This window comes from Bufo gargarizans, chromosome 6 (assembly GCF_014858855.1).
Source record: "Bufo gargarizans isolate SCDJY-AF-19 chromosome 6, ASM1485885v1, whole genome shotgun sequence".
Taxonomy (NCBI): domain Eukaryota; kingdom Metazoa; phylum Chordata; class Amphibia; order Anura; family Bufonidae; genus Bufo; species Bufo gargarizans.
In genome coordinates, this window is record NC_058085.1 from 367,635,401 (window position 1) to 367,658,727 (window position 23,327).

General features: G+C 44.7%; 1 protein-coding gene across 1 annotated transcript in view; it reads right to left on the reverse strand.

The window, feature by feature from the left end:
• Positions 1 to 311: 311 nt before the first annotated feature.
• Positions 312 to 23,327, reverse strand: part of LOC122941237 (solute carrier family 2, facilitated glucose transporter member 3-like) — a 29,749-nt gene continuing 6,733 nt past the window's right edge. Inside the window, exons 3-10 of the mRNA XM_044298316.1 lie at positions 22,632 to 22,792; positions 11,377 to 11,617; positions 11,029 to 11,191; positions 6,065 to 6,252; positions 5,864 to 5,968; positions 5,470 to 5,571; positions 4,772 to 4,975; positions 312 to 1,708 (exon numbers count right to left, since the gene is read on the reverse strand). Of these exons, the coding sequence (XP_044154251.1) occupies positions 1,502 to 1,708; positions 4,772 to 4,975; positions 5,470 to 5,571; positions 5,864 to 5,968; positions 6,065 to 6,252; positions 11,029 to 11,191; positions 11,377 to 11,617; positions 22,632 to 22,792 (1,371 nt within the window). The 3' untranslated portion in view covers positions 312 to 1,501. The remainder of the gene's footprint in view (positions 1,709 to 4,771; positions 4,976 to 5,469; positions 5,572 to 5,863; positions 5,969 to 6,064; positions 6,253 to 11,028; positions 11,192 to 11,376; positions 11,618 to 22,631; positions 22,793 to 23,327) is intronic.

A 23,327-nucleotide genomic window follows, 5' to 3' on the forward strand; every position in this document is an offset into this window, starting at 1 on the left:
TATAAACCCCGTCACTTCTGTAGAGTGGCTGGTGAAGGTGGAAGGAAATGCCTGCGAGACCCATCCTCTACTAACCCGCATCACAGTCTCTTCAGTAAAGTGGGTTTCTAATAGACAGACAACCGCAGGTAAGTGTCTCTAAACTAAATCAAACACAGCCTGAATGTCCCCAAGTCCAAGTTAGAAATCTCACAGACATGTAATCAGCTAATCACATCCAATCCCCCTTGAACCCCATCTCCCCGCTCATCCATCCTAAGAGACGCATCGCAACCCTCCCCCCCACCCCCATGATCCGCCATTAACAAAAAGCAGACCTCTCTACCTAGACCATCCCTCCCCCTGTCCTAATCCTGCCCCCACCAGAAATACTGAGAAAAAATAACAAAAAATATATAACACGCCACTGCTTAAAGATTATTCCGGTCCAACCAGTCCGTAACAAGGGCCGGAGTATGGCTCCATTAAAAATAATCTGGAATTTAGCTGGATACAGGAAAGAGTACTTAATATCTTTGCCCTGTAGACGCTTTTTTACAGCAAAAAAACTCAGTCTCTTTTCATGAATCTCTTTCCGGAAAGAAGGACAATTTGCTAATTTAAAATAGGGGAACACTCCCTAGCCCTCTTTAGGATCACGTCTCTATCCCGAGAAACAAGAATCTTTGCCAGGAGTACACGTGGCTGCTACCCGGGAGTTGGTTTACCCCCGGGAATCCGATGGCGAGAAGTGCTCCTTTCCAAAGTTTTCAAGGATCAAGGACTGTATCATTCCGCCAGGATTTTTTTTATTTTGCACCCTCAGGAAGCCCCAGAATTCTCACATTAGATCGTCCCGACCTGTCTTCCAAGTCCACAACTTTTTTCTGTAGATTATTATAATCCGTTTTCAAGATGGCAATTTCAGTTTTTAAAGCTTTTGTTTCATGTTCCAGGGAGCCCACAGACTTTTCGATGGCAGTAACTCTGTCTCGCATCTTAGTAACAATATCTTGTATCACCTTTCCATTATTTTTGACCGTGGCTAGAATTTCCACTAATGGAGAGGGATCCACCATAGGAATATCACCATCCTCCGCTCCATCCTGAGAGTGATCATCCGCTACCTCATCGGGTCTAGATCCCTTTTTTATTTTTTTTATTACATCCTGCTTCTATTTTAGTACTGTCCTTGTATTTACATTTGGCGATTTCAGAAACTGGTCAATTTTTACAGGCTCCGCGGGTCTCTGTCCTGTTTTAGACAATGATAATATTTACATTTGGCGATTTCAGAAACTGGTCAATTTTTACGTGCTCCGCAGGTCTCTGTCCTGTTTTAGACAATGATAAATCAGTTTTTCTTGGGAATCATTTTTTTTTCTTTCTTTATAGTATGAGTTTTTATCCTTAGCAAGCAAAAAAAAAAACCTCTTGAGATGTCCCAGTCCATGAATGGTCTACAGAGTAAATGTTCTGCAGAGAGGAGGTAGAGCTAGAGGGACCATTGATCCTGTTGTGTTTATCCTATTGGATCCTGGGCCTTGACTCCTGTAAGTTCTACACTGTTACGCTTGGCGACAGGTTTTAAATGGCTTTTATCCTGGAAGCCCTTGGAAATTTCTTCAAATGTCCGGCCCTTTGTCTCGGGGACTTTGAACAAAGTGAAGATGAAGAAGATAATCAACAGACCCATGAAAATGAGGAAGACATAGGGGCCACATCCCTCCTGTAGAATAAAAACAGATGGTTAGAGAGATATGAAGTTGGGAGAACGCTGACAGTAATAAGGACCGCCTTATCCTTAGTTATTACAATGTTTGCAGTGATATTATATGTTTTAAGGTTATATGTCATAGTGTAACATATTCCGGTGTGATTTACATATATATATACAGTGTGTATTTATGTATTTGTATCTTCTGTATTACAAGGCCAGCAGCCATGTTGGGGGTAATTGATTTATGACTTGGTTTGAGGCTGCATAGAGAGAGTCGAGCGGTCTACCTCGTACCTGGGAAACAGCCAAACTGCTCCCCGGGAGGCAGTTAGCGCAGAGATGCTAACGAGGATGGGCCCGTTTGCTGGTCACATCTCAGGACAGGGGACTGCAGACTCTCCGGCCCCTTTTGTCAGCAGGGGGGTTCCTAACCAGAGAATGAACAATAATTTGTAGTCCTTCATAACTTGTTCATGAGGGGGCGGATGTCCCCAAAATCCAGGTCATCACCTCTGGTATGATGGGGGCATCGCATGGACACCAAACATGGCGTATCAACCCGCCTTCATCTTCCTAAAAGAAGGATCTCACCTTCCGAGCGTCCTGGACGTGTCACGTTTGATATGCTAGGACAGTGATGCCCAACCTACGGATGCGGACCAAATGCGGCCCGCGAAGCCGTGTCATGTGGCCCCCTCAGTAATAGGACTTTATCAGCGCACTAGCGCAGGGCGCGCTGCGAACGGCACAAGCAGCAAAGCGATGCTGCCTGTGCCCGCAATCTGCCTGCCCAGCGTCGCTTCCTAGCTAATTTATTCACTGCACTTGCCTCTGTGAAATTGAAGAGAAGCACCGTAATCTCGCACAGCCGCACTGGCATCGAAGTGCTCATGCACCGTCTTCCTGGCCTCTACCAGTGCTCCTGTGCGAGATTACGGTGCTTCTCTTCAATTTCACAGAGGCAAGTGCAGTGAATAAATTAGCTAGGAAGCGACTCTGGGTGGGGGGGATATCTGTGGAGGACACTGGGGGGGGATATCTGTGGATGACACTGAGGATGGGGTATCTGTGGATGACACTGAGGGGGGGTTATCTGTGGATGGCACTGAGGGGGGGTTATCTGTGGATGACACTGAGGGGGGGTTATCTGTGGATGACACTGAGGGGGGGTTATCTGTGGATGACACTGAGGGGGGGTTATCTGTGGATGACACTGAGGGGGGGTTATCTGTGGATGACACTGAGGGGGGTTATCTGTGGATGACACTGAGGGGGGTATCTGTGGATGACACTGAGGGGGGGATCTGTGGATGACACTGACGGGGGTATCTGTGGATGACACTGAGGGGGGGATCTGTGGATGACACTGAGGGGGAGGGATCTGTGGATGACACTGAGGGGGGGATCTGTGGATGACACTGGGGGGGGATCTGTGGATGACACTGAGGGGGGATCTGTGGATGACACTGAGGGGGGATCTGTGGATGACACTGAGGGGGGATCTGTGGATGACACTGAGGGGGATCTGTGGATGACACTGAGAGGGATCTGTGGATGACACTTAGGGGGATCTAGGGAGGGGTGTGGGGATGTTGGGGTGGTAGGTCCTGGAGGGGTGTTTGGGTGGGACCTCTGGAAGGGGTAGGAGGTCGGATAGGTATGTGGGGGTGGGAGATCCGGGAGGGGGGGGCCCGTAAAATATTTTGCTATGGGGACCAGTCATTTCTAGCTACGCCCCTGATTGGTAAGATTGGGCGGGCACTGGAGTGATAGAGCGCCCTGCTGTAGGAGAAGTCGACGGGAGATGAAAGGAGGAGGGGCCACCTCCTGGTGCTGTCGGGCACATGGCGTAAGCATGGCGGTGGAGGATCTGACTGAAGCCTAAAGACCAGACATCAAGGTAGACCTGCAGAAGAAGGTGACAGCGCAGTATGTGATGTATACATGTGTGTAATGTATGTAGTGCAGTGTGTGATCATCACATACTGCACTACATACATTACACACATATATACATCACATGCCCCCTCACAGTAATAATGCCAAGACATGTGCCCTCTTCACAGTAGTAATGCTCACACATGCCCCCTCACAGTAGTTATGCCCAGATATGTGCCCCCTCACAGTAATAATGCCAAGATATGTGCCCTCTTCACAGATGTAATGCTCGCACATGACCCCTCACAGTAGTTATGCCCAGATATGTGCCCTCTTCACAGTAGTTATGCCCTGATATGTGCCCTCCTCACAGTAGTTATGCCCAGATATGTGCCCCCTCACTGTAGTTATGCCAGATATGTGCCCTCCTCACAGTAGTTATGCCCAGATATGTGCCCCCTCACTGTAGTTATGCCAGATATGTGCCCTCTTCACAGTAGTAATGCTCACTCGAGCCCCCTCACAGTAGTTATGCCCTGATATGTGCCCCCTCACAGTAGTTATGTCCAGATATGTGCCCTCTCACAGTAGTTATGCCAGATATGTGCCCTCTTCACAGTAGGAATGCTCACACGTGCCCCCTCACAGCGTTTGCATTTCTTTCTGGGAAAGCTACCTGGTTCCGGACCACGAAATTTATACCAAGTCTAGTGCGGCCCTTAGACGAAAAATAGTTGGGCACCACTGTGCTAGGAGATATGAATTATGAAGAAGGGTTGGGGCCTGTATCTTCACCAGGGCAACTGGGAAAATGTATTTTAGATATTTTTACACCTGTTCCCTAGATGGCCAGGGGGGCAGGCTGCATGTGTGTCTGCTTGCGGGTGGAACACTCAGGGGTGTCCTGTCGACCTTATAACGGGCAGGTGGTGGCCGCAAAAGTTTAGTGTTATTGCGTGGGTGTGCTAGGAGGCTTCTGGTGGCAATTTATGCTCGAGTTACGGCCCAGCGCAGGGCGTAACAGCGTGTGAGGACGTGAGGTGAATCGGCCTGAAGGGCTTGGGCAACCCTTGTCATGTGACACGATGGGCTGGTCTGGTCCCCGGTACGTGACAAACACCATTAGGGAGTATTCTTTAATTGGGTCCCAATCCACCCCATTTCCAAAAAGACTATCTGGTCTTTCCAACTTACCGCTGCATAGGGAAACAACATGCCCACTAGAAAGTTGGCTGTCCAGTTGGAGCATCCAGATACCGCCATGGCGGCTGGCCGAGGACCTTGACTGAAGAGCTCAGCTACAATGAACCAAGGAATGGGTCCTGGGCCGATCTCAAAAAAAGCCACAAACAGATAAATTGCCACGATGCTGACGTAGCTCCATCCCATGGCAATGTCCTGCAACAGAATGCAAAATGAAGACGTTACCCTTCTCCACAGGACTCTAAAGGCTCACTACATGGGGGTGGTGCTAGACTGGTGATGGCGTCATATCAATAACTATTAGTAAAGTATATGGTGATCATATTATTTGGGAGATATAAAGTACTGTTATTTAGTTTCTATCATAGCATTACTTTAGCGCCAGATGGGGGTAATATTTGAACACTTTCTGGTGGTATTGTGTAAACACCATATGCTGCTATTATTAAGGGCAGTATTATGTAAGCACAGTATGGTGGGATTATTTCAGCACTTTATGGCGGTATGATGTAAGTGCTGCATGGTGCAATTATTTGAACACTGAATTATGTACTGTACTGTAGACATGCTGCTCTTAGTTGGAGGTTGAGTTCATGCTGGGCTGGTCCCAGTATGGGGTTCAGTGTGGGCTTCTGAACTAGAGGGGTGAATTGGCAGGAGGAAGCACAAAATCTGAGCCATGGTCTTACGATTAGTTTCAGGGCAATTGTCAATATTAGTGCAAACACGGCCATTCCACCAAGACCAACGAGGTGCAGAGTCCGACGTCCAGCACGTTCTACAACCAAGAGCTGAAAGAAACAAGATTATGGTTCATACTTTAAAAAATTTCCTGAATAAAAGGCAGACTGAATAATTCCACGAATCAGTCTCTCATTTCAATGCTATTGGGCCCATAACCTCTATGTACACCCCGGAGTACGACTTAAGACAGACTCAACAGTACCCTTTAGATGCAGTTTTTGTATCCTATAGAAGAAGACAACTATTGCACCATGGCCAACTGTGGAGATATTTGCATTACCTTAAAACATTAAAGTCACATTATGGAATTGCAAAATCATTGCAAACATGTATACTTACCGATACCACCGTGAAAACAGTGTTGACCACACCTGCACCAATGGTTGCATAAATTGGATTAGGGACTTTTGCTTTTGTGAAGATACTTGTGGAATAGTAAAAGACCTGCAATGAAAAAAGAAATAAATTCGGTAGGTAATCAAACACACTGAATAAAATATACAACCTCTCTCAAAGAGGACAGAAAATGAAGCTACTTACAGCATTGATGCCAGATAGCTGCTGTGAAAGCTGCAGAACGATGGAGATGATAATGGGTTGCCGATACTGTCTAGAACGGAACAGTTCTATAAAGGACACAGGTTTCTCCTGTGCCATGCGTTCACCTTCTTCCTTCATCTCTTCAATATCAGCGGTCACATCATGAGTTCCTCGAACTTTCTGTAGAACTAAATTCACATTGTGTAGGTTAAGCAAGTCCATATAAGATAAGAAAGACAAAGTAAAGTTACTCTATCCAAGTCAAGTCAATAAAATGCAAGGTGGGTTGTCTTCAGAAACCCAATGGAATGGAAGTTGACATCTTGGGCAATAGGTTTCATTTTTTGCCCATTCGATCAAAGGACTCCTGTATATGGTGCCACCTGATATATATCCTGGTTTAGTATCAATTAATAAAAACATCCACATCTGTAACCATCTGCAGACATAGGGCCACCAACCTGCTGCTATACACACCAAGCCTTTGTGTAAAGAAGGAACATCTCCTCATAGAAGGCATCTACTGCGAACCTATCGGCTGAGATCAGAATGCTCTTCTCTTTTATGGACACATTGATAACCCATTCTATAAAAAAACTTGGGGAAGTGAAATTTGCCACCTTTCTAAGCACAGTTTTGTATTTGTGGAGGTTACGCTTAGTGGAGATGCTACAGATGGTGCAAGGGTAGTAGACACAACCATGTTCCTAGCATTCCATCCAGAACACAGCTGCTAGACTGATAACGGGAAAAAAAAACTGGGAATCTATTACTCCGTCCCTAAGGACCCTTCATTGGCTACCCGTGAAAGATCGGATCACATTCAAGACCCTCTGCCTCACCCACAAATGTATACAAGGGAAAGCCCCCCAATAGCTCTGCGACAAAATAAAGCACTACACCCCAGGTCGCTCTCCTCCGGTCAGCTAACCAGAATCTCCTCCATATCCCCAAGACCCGTTACAAATCAAAAGGCTGAACGAAGATTCGCAGTCCAAGGACCCCGGCTATGGAACACCCTACCCGCAAAGATCGCTTAGAAGAAAATCATCTGGCCTTTAGGAAGAAGCTTAAGACCTACCTCTTCTAAAGGCACAGGCAGAAAATGGCTGCAAAAGCGCCCTGAGGCGATTCAGTTCGCAAGTGTAGCGCTATACAAGTTATTCATTCATTGTGCGGCCATGATTTCTATTGCTGGTGGCCAAATAGGGCCAAGAAAACCTTAACATAATATTATTGTATGAAGGTGCGATGACTTAGCAGGATAACCAAAGTTACATAGCCCAGCCTAACAAAATGAAATTAGTGTGCAGGCACAAATCTGCTGAAACTGCAATGCAAAATAATGCATATAATCTTGGACCTGTCACCTTGTATCAATTAATATTACTAACCCATAATGACTTTCTCACATATGGAGGAGTAAAATGTCACCATTTCCAGACCTAAGTAAAGTATTTGCACCAGGGCTGAAAAATGTCATGGATTATGTCAATGTTGGGTTGGAAGGAAGACCACTGATGGGTTATATGTCTACTGGCAAGAAGGTTGGGATATCATCTCTGTCATATGAGGTCTTACTTTGGCTTAGGATAAAACTGAAATTATTAAACTACTGTGAATTATAGTTCAGTGAGAGAAGGGCCTTCAGGGAAATCTTTGAACTTTGCTTGGTAGAACACTGAAACATGTACCCCTTCTTGGACCCCGAAGGAAAAAAGAAAAGGATAATCAGATATGCACATTACCCCATACATGTTCTGACTCTAAGCTCAGTCATCATATCAGCTATGAAGATAAACAGTTCCCGATCAGCTATAGCCTTCTTTCAACATGTTTGAGGCATCACTTTCATATGGTACAATGAGTAAACTTTGCTAAAGGCTCAACCCTGGTTCATGAAGATATGGACTTTAATTCATTAGGGCTAGTAAAACCATGAATGTATAAGGGAAGTTTGACTTTTATTGGATCATATCAAGAAAGTTACTCCTAAAAGTCAAATAGGTGGCATAAGAGATAGAGAAGGTCAACACTTTAGGCAAGAATAAGACTCCAAAGCATTGAGAAGTGTTGACCATGTGTAGATAAATTGTAATTTAAGATGGATTATCCACCGTAACCACTGGATACTCAACAATAAATGTCATCCAAAAGTCGGGCAAACCATTGAATTCTTCATTTGTTCCTACCAATTTTATTGTACATAGGCACAAAATTATAGAGTAATTCTCAGCCTGAAGGAACGTTAAATATGACAATAATAAATATTTTAATGGAACTCAATAAGGGGGTATAGATAAAATCAGGCATACAGGAAATGAGAGATGCGGAGAGGGATCAGGTAATAGTTCATCCAGCACTCTGAGAGCCTGACTAATAACCTGTGTAGAAGACCAGCGTCCAGTGTTGGGGCACACTGATAGACGTGTAACCTATTTCCACAGGGTGTTATGAACGCACCACTCAGTGCAGGGACTGACACTATTGATCTACTCCACTAGTCATTTGCATTTGCTCTGGGTTCATAGCTATATTACAGTGTCAATTTAAGTGAAACAGCTGCACTGTGACGTGCCTGCATCGGCGCTGTGATGGCCGTGTGCGGCCAGCTACACGCCGGATAAAAATAATCGAAGCCCCCCCCCCCCCCCCAGAGTGGGTGCCGACTCTGGTCTCCAATCAGGAACGGATGGTGCCGACTCTGCTCGATTATATGGGGGAATATTCGAATGCGGTTTAAATCGTCGAATAACCACACTTAAAGGAATTGATCGTGGGTATACAAGGAGGATCAAAACATGATAAGTGCCATCAAGAAACGGCTTAGATGGTTCAGACAGACAGCATATAAATAGGATGAGTAACTATAATATGAGCCACAATCCCGCACACCATGCGAGATGGTGGCATCAGACAATAAGCACTCTGAAAGAATGCCACCCACAATCTCTGTGGCAAAATAATAAACCACGTATAACAAGTAGTGATGAGCGGCAGGGGTCATATTCGAATTCGCGATATTTCGCGAATATTTTTTAGAATATTCGTCAATATTCGCGATTTTCTTTTTACTTGAAAAATCGGCAAGGTAATGATTGTGTAAAATGCGAATTTTCGTAATTCGAATTTTCGGATTCAAATTTTTATTGCAAATTTTTCAACTTACAGCTATTAGACAAAGAAGATTATAGCACTATATTAGCTAAATTGCTCTATATTAGTTTTTTTTGAATATTCGCTATATTGCTATATATTCTTGTTTTAGAATATTACGAATATTCGAAGAAACTAAGTTATAGCAATATAGCGAATATTCGAAAAAAATCTAATATAGAGCAATTTAGCTAATATAGTGCTATAATCTTCTTTGTCTAATAGTTGCAAAATTCGCAAACACTCCTACTCCTAAAGTCAAGTATATTGCAGCCTTCTTATTGGCCCACAAGCTAGAAGCAGGGAGGGATCATGTGTACTGATAAAAAAAAAAAAAAAGAAGAAAAAAAAAAGAAAAAAGGAAACAAATATTTTGAATATTCGAAATTACGAATATATATCACTATATTTGAAATATTCGCAAATTTTCGAAGTAACTATATTCGCGATAAAAATGTGAAATTCTAATATTCGTGATCAACACTAATAACAAGCCCCTAGTATCTTAAATAAAGCAGGAAAACAAAACTGCTTCATTTAATCCCTTGGGATGTACTGTGTCCAGTTTAAAAATCCATTCGGTCTCTTTGCGGAGCAATGGCACATCAATGTCCCCTCCGTGAATGGATGTGACAATGTGCTCGATCCCTTGGAGCCTTTAGCACATCTGGGTTACCCCCATGATGATCACATACGTGGCGTGCCACAGATGTATCACGCTTATTTTTGATGTCCAGTAGGTGTTCACCAATACGTCTCCGCAATTCACGTCTGGTCTTGCCCACATACTGGACACCACATTGCAAGTCAAAAGATACACCACTCCCACTGATGTACATCTAATGAAGGATCTGATAGAAAATCTTTCCTTAGTCACTTGGCTAGTAAAGTATGCCCCCTTCATGATGTTACCACAAATGATACATGTACCGCATGGAAAGGTACCAGTGAGTGTATTTTTTAGCCATGTGTCAGATGTTGGATGTGAGTACATACTATGGACCAGACGATCACGTATGTTGGAACTGAGGCGAAAAGTGACAGAGGGACGGTCTAACACCAGCTCACCAATATCTGTGTCAGACTGCAGAATTGGCCAATGTTTCTGAAGAATATCACGTACACGTTTCTCTGTTTTATCATACGTTGCTCTAATTCTTGGAAAATGGTATGCTCTCTTGAGTGTTTGCTCAGGATATCCTCTGCGCTTGAATCGTGTCCTCAGGTCATTAGCAGCCACCTTGAAATCCCTAATTTCTGAGCAATTCCTCCTGGCTCTCAGGTACTGGCCTTTAGGAATACCACTCCTGAGAGCCAGGGGATGTCCACTATCCCACCTCAGTAGGCTGTTAGTGGCGGTCTGCTTACGAAACAGATTCGTCGTGATTTTCTTATCTGTCCCCACCGCAATAGTCAGGTCCAGAAATGTGATGGCCCACTCATTAATCTCAGACGTAAAGAATAAACCTAGCTGATTGTTATTCAGTTCAGCTACGAATTTGGTGAACAAATCTTTGGTCCCCTTCCACAGTAGAAACACGTCGTCGATAAACCTCAGGTATATAGACGACGTGTTTCTACTGTGGAAGGGGACCAAAGATTTGTTCACCAAATTCGTAGCTGAACTGAATAACAATCAGCTAGGTTTATTCTTTACGTCTGAGATTAATGAGCGGGCCAACACATTTCTGAGAATTACATTTTCTATTGAACGTGTACCGCCAACAATACCCCTACTGTGAACTGACAAAATTATAGAGATCTACTACCACCAATACTGGGACCATTGGTAATCTCATGATACTCACTCTTCTCAGCTCTTTCAGGCTCCTTCTTCATAATAAGTAGATATCGGGGACTTTTCGGGCAGAATGGTAACAGTATACACTGGATGACCGACAGGAAAACTGTGATCCCTAGTAAGAGTGGCCAGTATGTGCTAGAACCTAAGATCACTTCCAGACCAAAAATCTAAAAGAGGAGATACAAGTAAAGAAAGATAAATTATGTATTAGACCAAGAGAAAGTAATGATACAATGTCCCTGTTTAGAGGCTGGGATTTATGTAGCCTAGCCCTATAAGCATAGGCAGCCTGTTGATATAGGCATTACTTTTCTTCAGATGACTGTATATTGTACCTCACACCACCACATACCTGTGCTATCAATATTCCGACTACGATGCCAAGCTGGTTTAGTGTCCCCAGAGCTCCTCGGTAAACAGTGGGTGCCAGTTCTCCAATATACATAGGAACCAGACCAGTGCAGAATCCAGAGAAGATCCCAATGATGAATCTCCCAATAATAAGCATCTCAAAGGACCAAGCAATCTTCGAGAGAGCCATAAGCGCTCCTCCTACCAGGGCGGCGACATTGACCAACAGCATGGAATTCCTCCTGATAAAGAGAATTGGTTCTTACTGGTTAAATATATAGATCTAGGTAATCAACTGGAACTGCAGCTAGTCATAAACAATGAGGAACATATTTGGCACTGAAATGCGTTTGAAGTTTCACACCTCATTGCGTCAGAGGCATAGGCCAGTTGGTCTTGAAATGTTCTTCATTATTCTGAAACCTGAACCTGGTTATACTACTATGCCTGGGGGAAGGGTCAACTGGCACCAAACATGATGCAGTGTAATGGGACTGGAGATGGTCTTGTTCTTATACCTAGGGCATTGGTTGGTTGGCTTCAAAATGTGTTGAAATCAGCTGAAATTGGAAGCTAATTGGAAGCTGGTCCTGTTATTAAGCAGTTGACACCAAATCATGTTGCATTGGAACTGGATATATAGATAGGTTAGATAGTCCTCAAATGCCCTGTAGCCTATTGGAACTGAAGCTGATTATGATGCTATGCTCAGTGGAAGGGTCAATTAGCACTAAAACCTGATACAGTCTAATGGGAGTAGAGATGCTAATTTCTCATACCTAAGCCATAGGTCACCGAAATGTATTGTAATCTACCTGAACTGAAGCTGGACATGTAGAGGGGTCAACTGACACCAAATGATGTGATGATCTACTGGAACTGGCTATGGTGACATCATTGTACTGCAAGCCTAGGTTAGTTGGTGCTGAAATGCAAGGCAACCTACTGGAACTGAATCTCGTCATATTGCTATGGGGAGGGATAATTTTGCATCAAAGCATAATGCAGTGTAATGGGACAGGAGATGGTCGTGTTGTTATACCTAAGGCATCGGTTAGTTGACCTCAAAATGTGAAGCAATCTACTGGAACTGAAGCGTTAACACCTATCTTAAGATCGTTTTTTCTTTTTTCAAACTGTGCCCCCGTTTGTCCGCTATGCCCCCCCGGAATAATTCCCGCCGTCTATGCTAATGAGCCAGCCTCAAATGGGCTGGCTTTAAAAGTTCTCCTCGGCGTGCCTTCTCTCTTCTCCCTGGCACGGAGCGCATCCAATCAGCGCGCTCCGCTCTTAGCCGGATAGACGAAATCGCTCCAGTTCTCTGAAGTCTCGCGAGAACTGGAGCGTCTTCTCCCTGGCTAAGAGCGGAGCGCGCTGATTGGATGCGCTCCGTGCCAGGGAGAAGAGAGAAGGCACGCCGAGGAGAACTTTTAAAGCCAGCCCATTTGAGGCTGGCTCATTAGCATAGACGGCGGGAATTATTCCGGGGGGGCATAGCGGACAAACGGGGGCACAGTTTGAAAAAAGAAAAAACGATCAACACTTCATGGGGGCATGTAAGTAAAGCTATGGTCTTAGTTTACTTTTTTTTTTTAGGTGAAAGGTCCTCTTTAAGCATGGGCAAAAAAAACACCCTTGCTCCGGCCTATGCCCAAAATATCTGACACCAAAAGTAGCAGCCAGAGTCGTATACACATTTATAAATAGATCTTTATTATAGCACAATGATTAAAATATACATAAAACCACAATTAATCGATGGTGGTGGAAAATAGACGATGAACGCGCGTCGGGGCGCAGGACACGTGACTGGTATGATATGTTGATATTACTGATTACTGTGGTTGATGTAGCTGCTGTAGGAATGATCTACTAATTGTGAATGTGTATTGCACGAGCACTTTATTAGAATGTATATCTTTATATGTGACATCTTTACACGCAAGCTGCCCTTCAAAGTAATATAATTCCTATAAGTGACCCACGTGACCTGCTTGGGCGTTCAGCCCTTGGTTTTCTATTTACCACCACCATCGATTAATTGTGGTTTTATGTATATTTTAATCATTGTGTTATAATAAAGATCTATTTATAAATGCGTATAAGACTCTGGCTGCTACTTTTGGTGTCTGGAACTGAAGCTTGGCATGTTATTAGACATGTAGAAGGGATTAATTGATACCAAATCATGTTTTATTCTACTGGAACTGGATACGGTCGCAATATTGAACTGGAGATGTAGGGTAGTTGGTCCTCAAATGCATTGTAACATACGGGAACGGAAGTTGGTTTTAATACTTTATCAATTGGCACCAAAATATGATGCAGTCTAATGGGCCTAGTGTTGATCGATCACCAAAGTGCTCGGGTGCTCGAGTAGAACACATTGGGATGCTCGGGTGCTCTACAAAGCACCAGAGTACAATGGAAGTCAATGGGAGAGCCCGAGCATTAAACCAGGCACCCCCTGCTCTGAAGAGGGGAGGGTGTCTGGTTCACATGAAAAGGTCAGAATTTGATGGAAACACCACTGAAATGGTTCGGGAACAGCATGGGGAGGATGTCTGGATGCATCTTAGACTCCCAGGTCGCTGCTCGGAACGATGTTGTCCGAGTAGTGCGCCACTTTTACAGACTGACAATAATACGCACAAAACAGAAGATAAAATTGATTTTAGAGGAAACATTGTTAGGAAACATTCTTTCCTGTATATTTACTTGTATATAAAGTGCTGCCAAAAATTACAAGGAAGAGGCACTCTGATACAACCTGTATCTCACATAAAGGAGGGCCTCATTCACATTAGTGATAAGCGGCAGGGGTCAAATTCGAATTCGCAATATTTTGCTAATATTTTGTCGAATATTGGGCGAATATTCGCGAATTCGTTCATTATTTATTTTTTTTACTCGAAAAATCGACAAGCTAATGATCGCGTTCTATCCAAATTTTCGTAATGCGAATTTTTTCGGAATGCAAATTTTTATCACAATTTTTTCAATTGCCGAGCAAAAACATGATTCCTCCCTGCTTCTTGCTTGTGGGCCAATGAGTCATAGCACTCACTATATCGAATATATTCATTTTTTCGACTATTCGTAATATTCTAAAACAAGAATATATAGCAATACAGCGAATATTTGGAAAAAAAAACGATGAGAACTTCAGATAAGAAAAAAATTACAACTATTAGACAAAGAAGATTATAGCACTATATTAGCTAAATTGCTCTATATTCGTTTTTGTTTTTTTCGATTATTCGCTATATTTAGAATATTCATAATTTTTCCCATTTAAAGTCATGATGCTTGTGGGCCTCCCTGCTTCTTGCTTGTGGGCCAATAAAAAAATCTCGAATATTTGAAATTACGAATATATATCATTATATTCAAAATATTCGCGAATTTTCAAAGTACCTATACTTCGCAATAAAAATTCACAATTCGAATATTCGTGATCAACACTAATTCACATTGTGGTACAGCCTATGCACTAAGTGAAAAGAAACCGACACTACAATACACCCTTTATTATACATAAAGGAGGGCATCATACACACCCTTGAAAAATTATGATTGATGGTGACCATCTAAAACATTATGGGCGAGGGCCTGCTGCCGAGCTGACCATCTAAAAAATTAGGGGTGAGAGTCTTCTGCTGAGCTGACCCTCTAAAACATTAGGGGCGAAAGCCTGCTGGTGACCCTCTAAAACATTAGGGGTGAGGGTCTGCTGCGGAGCTGACCCTCTAAAACATTAGGGGTGAGGGTCTGCTGCTGAGCTAACCCTCTAAAACATTAGAAGCGAGGGCAGCCTAATAAGCATGTTGATATGATGGAGGAGGAGGAGGACGAGAAAAGGAAGCTTGAACCATATACCCTTTTTTGTGGTGGAAGGGGTGCATGGGAATACAGTGTATTCAGTACACCATAAAAGCCACATTTAAAGTGCCTTTATGTTCAGCCGCTTTCCTCTGGTGGAGTAGAGAAGTCAGGGTCAGCGAGCCAGGCCTTGTTCATTTTTATAAGAGTCAACCTGTCAGCCTTTTCAGTTGCTAGGCGGATACGCTTATCTGTTATAATGCCGCCAGGTCCAGCAGCACTAAATAACCGCTCAGACAAAACGCTGGCGGCAGGGCAGGCCAGCACCTCCAAGGCGTAGAGCGCCAGTTCGTGCCACGTGTCCAGATTGGACACTCAGTAGTTGTAAGGCACAGAGGGATCATTGAGAACGCTACGTACTACTTCACCATCTTCCAAAATTTTCCTTGTGACACTAGGCCGTGCATCAGGTTAAGGGTGCTGGCGGGGTGTCATAAAACTGTCAAAGGCCTTGGAGAGTGTTGCTCTGCCTCTGTTGGAACTGCTGTGTGTTCCCCTCGTCTCACCTCCTCGGTTGCCCAAGGAAATACGTACTCTGCTGCCAGTGTTGTCAGCTGGAAATTTTTGGAGCAATTTTTCCACAAGGACCTTCTGGTATTGCACTATTTTGCTCGTCCTTTCCACCACAGGAATAAGAGATGAGAAGTTCTCTTTGTAGCGGGGGTCGAGAAGAGTGAACAACCAGTAATCGGTGTTGGCCAAAATGCATACAACGCGAGAGTCACGGGAAAGACAGCCTAACATAAAGTCAGCCATGTGTGGCAGAGTCCCAACAGACAAGACGTCGCTGTCCTCATCTGGAGGATGACTCTCAATCTCCTCATCCTCTTCCTCCTCTTCATCACGCTGAACAGATGGATTAAACCTGCTATGGGAACTACCCTCTGTAGCGGAGGCAACCGTCTCCTGCTCCTCATCCTCCTCATCATCATCCAATTCGCGATGAGAAGTTGAACTGAGGGTGGTCTGGCTATCACCCTGTGTACTGTCTTCCCCCATTTCCACCTCTTGCACATGCAAAGCGTTTGCCTTCATTGTGAGCAGCGAGCGTTTCAGTAGACACAGAAGTGGGATGGTGACGCTGATAATAGCTGTTATCACTGCTCACCATCTGTGTTGATTCCTCAAAGCTGCGTAGAACCTCACAGAGGTCAGACATCCATGCCTACTCGTCGCTTGTGAAGAGCGGAAGCTGACTGGAAAGGCGACAACCTATGTTGCAGCTGGTATTCCACTACTGCCCTCTGCTGCTCACAAAGCCTGGCCAACATGTGGAACGTGGAGTTCCAGGACCTGCTCGCGTCGCACAACAGTCGGTGAGCTGGCAATAGCATGCGCCCGGCGGCAGCTGTAGATGAATTTTGGAAATGGGCACACCTTCACCAGTAGCTCAGGCAAATTGGGGTAGGTTTTGAGAAACCGCTGAACCACTAAGTGGAACATGTGGGCTAGGCATGGTATGTGTTTGAGCTTGCCGAGCTCCAAAGCCGCCACCAAGTTAGGGCCATTATCAGACACAACCATGCCTGGTTCTAGGTTGAGTGGCGAGAGCCACAGCTCAGTCTGGTCCCTTTCCCCTGCCACAGCTCTGTGGCGGTGTGCTGTTTGTCACCTAAGCAAATTAGTTTCAGCGCTACACTGCTTCCAGCTACTGACTGATGGCTGACTGGTGCTGCAAGATGAGAATTCAGAGGTGGAAGTTGAGGAGGAGGTGGAGGAGGAGAAGGGGGGGGGGGTGTTGTAGCCACTAATGTAGGTGGTGGCGGAAATCCTGATGGAAGTAGGGCCCACAATCCTTGGCGTCGGTAGCACCTGTGCCATCTCAGGGTACGACTCGCTCCCGGCCTCCACAACGTTCACTCAGTGTGCCGTCAGGGAAATGTAGCATCCCTGGCCAAAAGCACTTGTCCATGTGTCAGTCGTTAAGTGGACCTTCCCAATAACTGCGTTGGTCAGGGCACGGGTGACATTACGGGAAACATGCTGGTGTAAGGCGGGGACGGCACACCGGGCAAAATAGTGGCAGTAGGAGACTGAGTAACGGCTGCCGCCATCTGGCTGCGGAAGGCCTCAGTGTGCACAAGCCTAAATGGCAACATTTCCAGGGCCAGCAATTTGGAAAGGTGCGCATTTAGAGCTATTGCCTGTGGGTGGGTGGCTGGGTATTTGTGCTTTCGTTCAAAGGCCTGGGGTATGGACATCTGTACGCTGCGCTGGGACACAGAAGTGGATGTGCTAGCTGATGGTGCTTGCAAAGGTCCAGGTGCAAGGCGGGAGGCATCCAGCCCTGAGTCTTGGAAATGGGATTGGGCAGCACGTAACACAGGGGAAGAGGAGGCAGTGTTGTGACCCACAGACACTGATTGTGGACCCAGGCGTTCGGCCCACCTATTAGGGCGCTTTGATGCCATGTGGCGGATCATGCTGGTGGTGGTGAGGTTGCTAGTGTTCACGCCCCGGTTTATTTTGGTACGGCACAGGTTGCAAATGACAATCCTTTTATTGTCCACACTTTTATCAAAAAAGCGCCAGACTGCGGAACACCTACCCCTTGGCAAGGGAGATTTCCGCAAGGGGGTGCTCCGGGGAACAGTTGCAGGCCTGTTTGGTGTGGCCCGCCTTCTCCCTTTTGCCAACCCACTGCCTCTTCCATCCTGTTGCGGTGATGCGGATCCCTCCCCCTCTGTACTGCTGTCCTCGCTCGGCAGTGTTTCATCCTCCTGACTTGTTAACCTGACAACAACCTCAGTGATTGATAACTGTGTCTCATCCTCATCATGAACCTCTTAAGACACTAATTGCCGTTGACTTATTGGCAACTTTGTCTCATCATCATTCACCTTGTGAAACACTAATTGCCGTTCCCCACCACCATATTCTTCTGACTGTGGATGCTCAAGAGTTTGAGAATCAGGGCACAAGTTCTCATGTTTCCCTTCAAGCGGGCTTGGCGAGAGGCCCAAATTAAGGAATGGCGATGAAAAGAGCTCCTTGGAATATCCGAGTGTGGGATCATTTGTTTGTCAAGACTCTCCATGGTGGGAGGAAGGAGGATCAGGCTGAGGATTCTGTTGACCAGACTCTTGTCTACTGAGACTGGACTTTGTGGAAGACAGGGTGGTGCTTAACCGACTGGAAGCATTATCTGCTGCAATCCAACCGACCACCTGGTCGCACTGGTCTAACTTCGAGAGTGGTGTCCTCCGCCACCTTGCAAACTGGGACATGAAGCTAGGTATCGTGGATCAGTGTGTTTCTTGTGCTCTGGCAGCAGGCATAGATTCCCTGCGCCCAGGGCCACGGTCCTCTGCGTGCACCATCAGCAGCACGGCCACTTCCCCGTCCCTTACTGCTCGCCTTGAGCATATTAAATGGTATATATGCTTGCAAGTATGTCACATGTACAGTAGCGCAGTTTTTTAAGTGTATGCGCAAATAAATTACAGTCAATGTCACCGATATTTGGGATGCGGAAACGTTATACAGGAGATGTAGTGCAGGTAATGTCACTGTTCGCAGCGGACACGTCTATGGAAAAAGTACACTGGATGTCACAGATAATTTTAGGCTGCGCACACGTTAAACAGGAGATGTAGCGCAGATAATGTCGCTGTCTGCAGCGGCCAAACAACTGCACGCAATTTAGCGCAGGTTGCACTAAAAATATAGATTGCTGCCAGACACAACAATAGTCCCTAAAAGGACTTTTGGGTCTCTAACACCAACCCTGCCTAACAAAAAGATTAAATTGAATTCCCTACACTGTCTGTCCCTTCTACAGCACAGCTCTCCCTGACTAAGACTGAGCCGAACCACGCGTCGTCGGGTGCTTTATAGCACCCGATGACGCGTTCCGGCCAGCCAATCACTGTAATGCCGTAATGGCTACAGCATTACAGTGAGTGGCAGTACTTACCTGCACGTTTATTGGCTGCGTAGCAGCCAACAAATGTGCGAGGAGATTTGAGCATAGCGCTCGAGCACACGCGGTATCCGAACACGGCCGAGCATGTTTGCTCAACACTAAATGGGACTACAAAAGGTAATGCTCTCATGCCCAAGGCATAGGTCTAATGATCTTGAAATGTGTCACAATCTACTGGACCTGAAGCTAGCCATGTTATTAGACATGTAGATGGGATCATTTGACACCAAAACATGATACATGCCTAATGGAACTGGAGATGGTAATGCTCTCATACCTAAGGCAGGCATAGGTGAGTTGGCCTCAAAATGCGTCATAATTTACTGGAACTGAAGATGGTTGCATTATGGTACTGGGGGCCTAGGGTGGTTGGTTTTAAAAATGCATTGTTGTAACTGAACTACTAAAACTGAATCTGGTTATGGAGATGGTCATGTTCTACCTAACGCAAAGGTCCATTGGCCTTGAAATGCGTTGTAACCTACTGGAACTGGAGGCTGTTTATTAGACATGTACTATAGATGGGGTCAGTTGACACCAAATCATGTTGTAATCTGGGACTGGATATAGTCACTTTTTTGTATGGGAGACCTAAGATAGTTGTCCTGAAATGCGTTGTAATCTTCTGGAACTTTAACTCATTGTGTTATCATGATTGAGGGAAGTTATTTTGTCTCGAAATGCATTGCAATTAATGGTAAGTTTAGCTGATTGTGTGATTATACATGAAAAATGGGTTAATTAGACTCAAAATGTGTTGCAATCTAGTAACGGCGCAACTGGTCATGTTTCTGTGTCTGGGGATCTGGTGAGTTGGCCCCTGATATTCGTAGCCATCACCTAGAAAAACTATTTTGTGCAAAAAAAATGTATTCAATGTATATGATGAAAAGTTATGCAGTTTTCTAATACACACTCATTCATTTCTACCTAGTTTCAAGATCTCTGCTTGTTGTCAGTTAAGGGAAACATTAAATCCAGAGGCATCCTGCTCATACTGCTGCATGGCGCTCTCTCTAGCTAACAAGCTGTGCAACTCTGCGGCCAGCACATTATCACAGTAGCTTTTGAATCTCTTAATACAAGCAACATTGTTTCCATTCATTAACAGCAATCAGAGAAACACAAAATATCTTAAATAGGGTTTTGGCACAAATAACATAAATGGCAATTCAGGTGTCACTGCCGGGAACCCCAACAATCAAGGGAATGGAGTCTAACCACTGAAACTAGATGGCAGTCTAGACCCTGGATATAGATGGCAGTCTAGACCCTGGATATAAATGGCAGTCTAGACCCTGGATATAGATGGCAGTCTAGACCCTGGATATAAATGGCAGTCTAGACCCTGGATATAGATGGCAGTCTAGACCCTAGATATAGATGGCAGTTTAGACCCTGGATATAGATGGCAGTCTAGACCCTAGATATAGATGGCAGTCTAGACCCTGGATATAGATGGCAGTCTAGACCCTGGATATAGATGGCAGTCTAGACCCTGGATATAGATGGCAGTCTAGACCCTAGATATAGATGCAGTTTAGACCCTGGATGTAGATGATATTCTAGACCCTGGATATAGATGGCAGTTTAGACCCTGGATTTAGATGACAGTCTAGAACCTGGATATAGATGGCAGTCTAGACCCTAGATATAGATAGCAGTCTAGACCCTAGATATAGATAGCAGTCTAGACCCTGGATATAGATGGCAGTCTAGACCCTGGATATAGATGGCAGTCTAGACCCTGGATATAGATGGCAGTCTAGACCCTGGATATAGATGGCAGTCTGGACCCTGGATATAGATGGCAGTCTAGACCCTGGATATAGATGGCAGTCTAGACTCTGGATATAGATGTCAGTGTAACCTCTAATACAGATGGCAGTCTAGACCCTAGATATAGATGGCAGTCTAGACCCTGGATATAGATGGCGGTGTACCCTCTGATACAGATGGCAGTCTAGACCCTAGATATACTGTAGATGGCAGTGTAACCACTGGACATAGATGGCAGTCTAGACCCTTGATATAGATGACAGTGTAACCTCTGATACAGATGGTGATCTAGACCCTGGATATAGATGGCAGTCTAACTTCAGTCTGGAGATAAATAGCAGTTTAACCTCTGCATATAGATGGAAATCTAACCCCTGTATACAGACGGAGGTCGGTCTAACTTCTAGATATACTGTACACGGCGGTCTAACCTCTGGACATAGATGGTGGTCTAACCTCTGGAGAGAGATGATGGTCTGACTTCTGGACATAGATGACGGTATAACCTCTGATATAGATGGCGGTCTAACCTCTGCATATAGATGACAGTTTAGACTCTAGATATATACAGCAGTGTAACCTCTGATGTAGATGATGGTCTATCCTCTGAACAGAGATGACGGTCTAACCTCTGAACATATATGGTAGTCTAACCTCTGATATAGATGGCGGTCTAACCTCTGGACATAGATGGCGGTCTAACCTCTGATATAGATGGCGGACTAACCTCTGATGTAGATTGCGGTCTAACCTCTGGACATAGATGGCGGTCTAACCTCTGGACATAGATGACAGTCTAACCTCTGATATAGATGGCGGTCTAACCTCTGCATATAGATAGCGGTCTAACCTCTGATATAGATGGCGGACTAACCTCTGATGTAGATTGCGGTCTAACCTCTGGACATAGATGGCGGTCTAACCTCTGGACATAGATGACAGTCTAACCTCTGATATAGATGGCGGTCTAACCTCTGCATATAGATAGCGGTCTAACCTCTGATATAGATGGCGGACTAACCTCTGATGTAGATGGCGGTCTAACCTCTGGACATAGATGACAGTCTAACCTCTGGACATAGATGACAGTCTAACCTCTGATATAGATGGCGGTCTAACCTCTGGACATAGATGGCGGTCTAACCTCTGGACATAGATGGCGGTCTAACCTCTGGACATAGATGGCGGTCTAACCTCTGGACATAGATGACAGTCTAACCTCTGATATAGATGGCGGTCTAACCTCTGGACATAGATGACAGTCTAACCTCTGATATAGATGGCGGTGTTACCGTTGGCTATAGATTATTCATACCTGTCTTGATCTTGTCCAGCTAACACATCTGGATGGCTCGCTACAAGAGATGGCTCTGATACACTGTAACGAGCCCTGCAGCTGTGCCAGTTGTTGTGATTAGGCCAGTACTATTTCTTAATAAGAATAATTCCACAACACAGGGCGGTAGAGAAGAACCATACCGCCACCAGCTAGCCTCCTTCATAGAATGCAAAACGTATGCTAGCACACCGCCAACAGGTTAGCACTGGGAGCAGTTACACCAATCAAAATGGCGCACATGGACAGAAATTTACAGAATTACTCAAAAAGCAATAAAAACCTGCCACAATACGCTCCTGGTGACCTCACAGTAACAGCATCACGCTCTCACCTGCCAAAGCGGTTTGCAAAGAATCCAACAGAGAGAGATCCAAACATTCCCCCAACGGAAAATATGGCCACGGAGAGCGACCACAGGGAGGTGAGCATGCTAGGCGACATGGGTATATTGTAGCGGTGGATGTAGGTGTCATTATAGAAGGACTTGATGATCTGTGAGTAACAAAGAAAATACAGTTGAATGTCACTTTATGCGGTAATAGCTTTGGAACGCTTTTACTTATCCAAGTCATTCTGAGATTGTTTTCTCGTGACACATTGTACTTTATGACAGTCATAAATTTGAATCAATATATTTCACCTTTATTTATGAAAAAATCCCAAATTTACCCCAAAATTTTAAAAATTAGCAATTTTCTAAATTTCTATTTCTCTGCTTTTAAAACAGAAAGTGATACCTCATATAATAGTTATTACTTTACATTCCCCATATGTCTACTTCATGTTTGGATCATTTTGTAAATGTCATTTTATTTTTTTAGGACATTAGATGTTTAGAAGCAATTCTTAAAATGTTTAAGAAAATTGCCAAAACCCACTTTTTAAGGACCAGTTCAGGTCTGAAGTCACTTTGTGGGGCTTACATAGTGGATACCCCCATAAATGACCCCATTGTAGAAACTACACCCCTCAAGTTACTTAAAACTGATTTTACAAACTTTGTTAACCCTTTATGTGTTCCACAAGA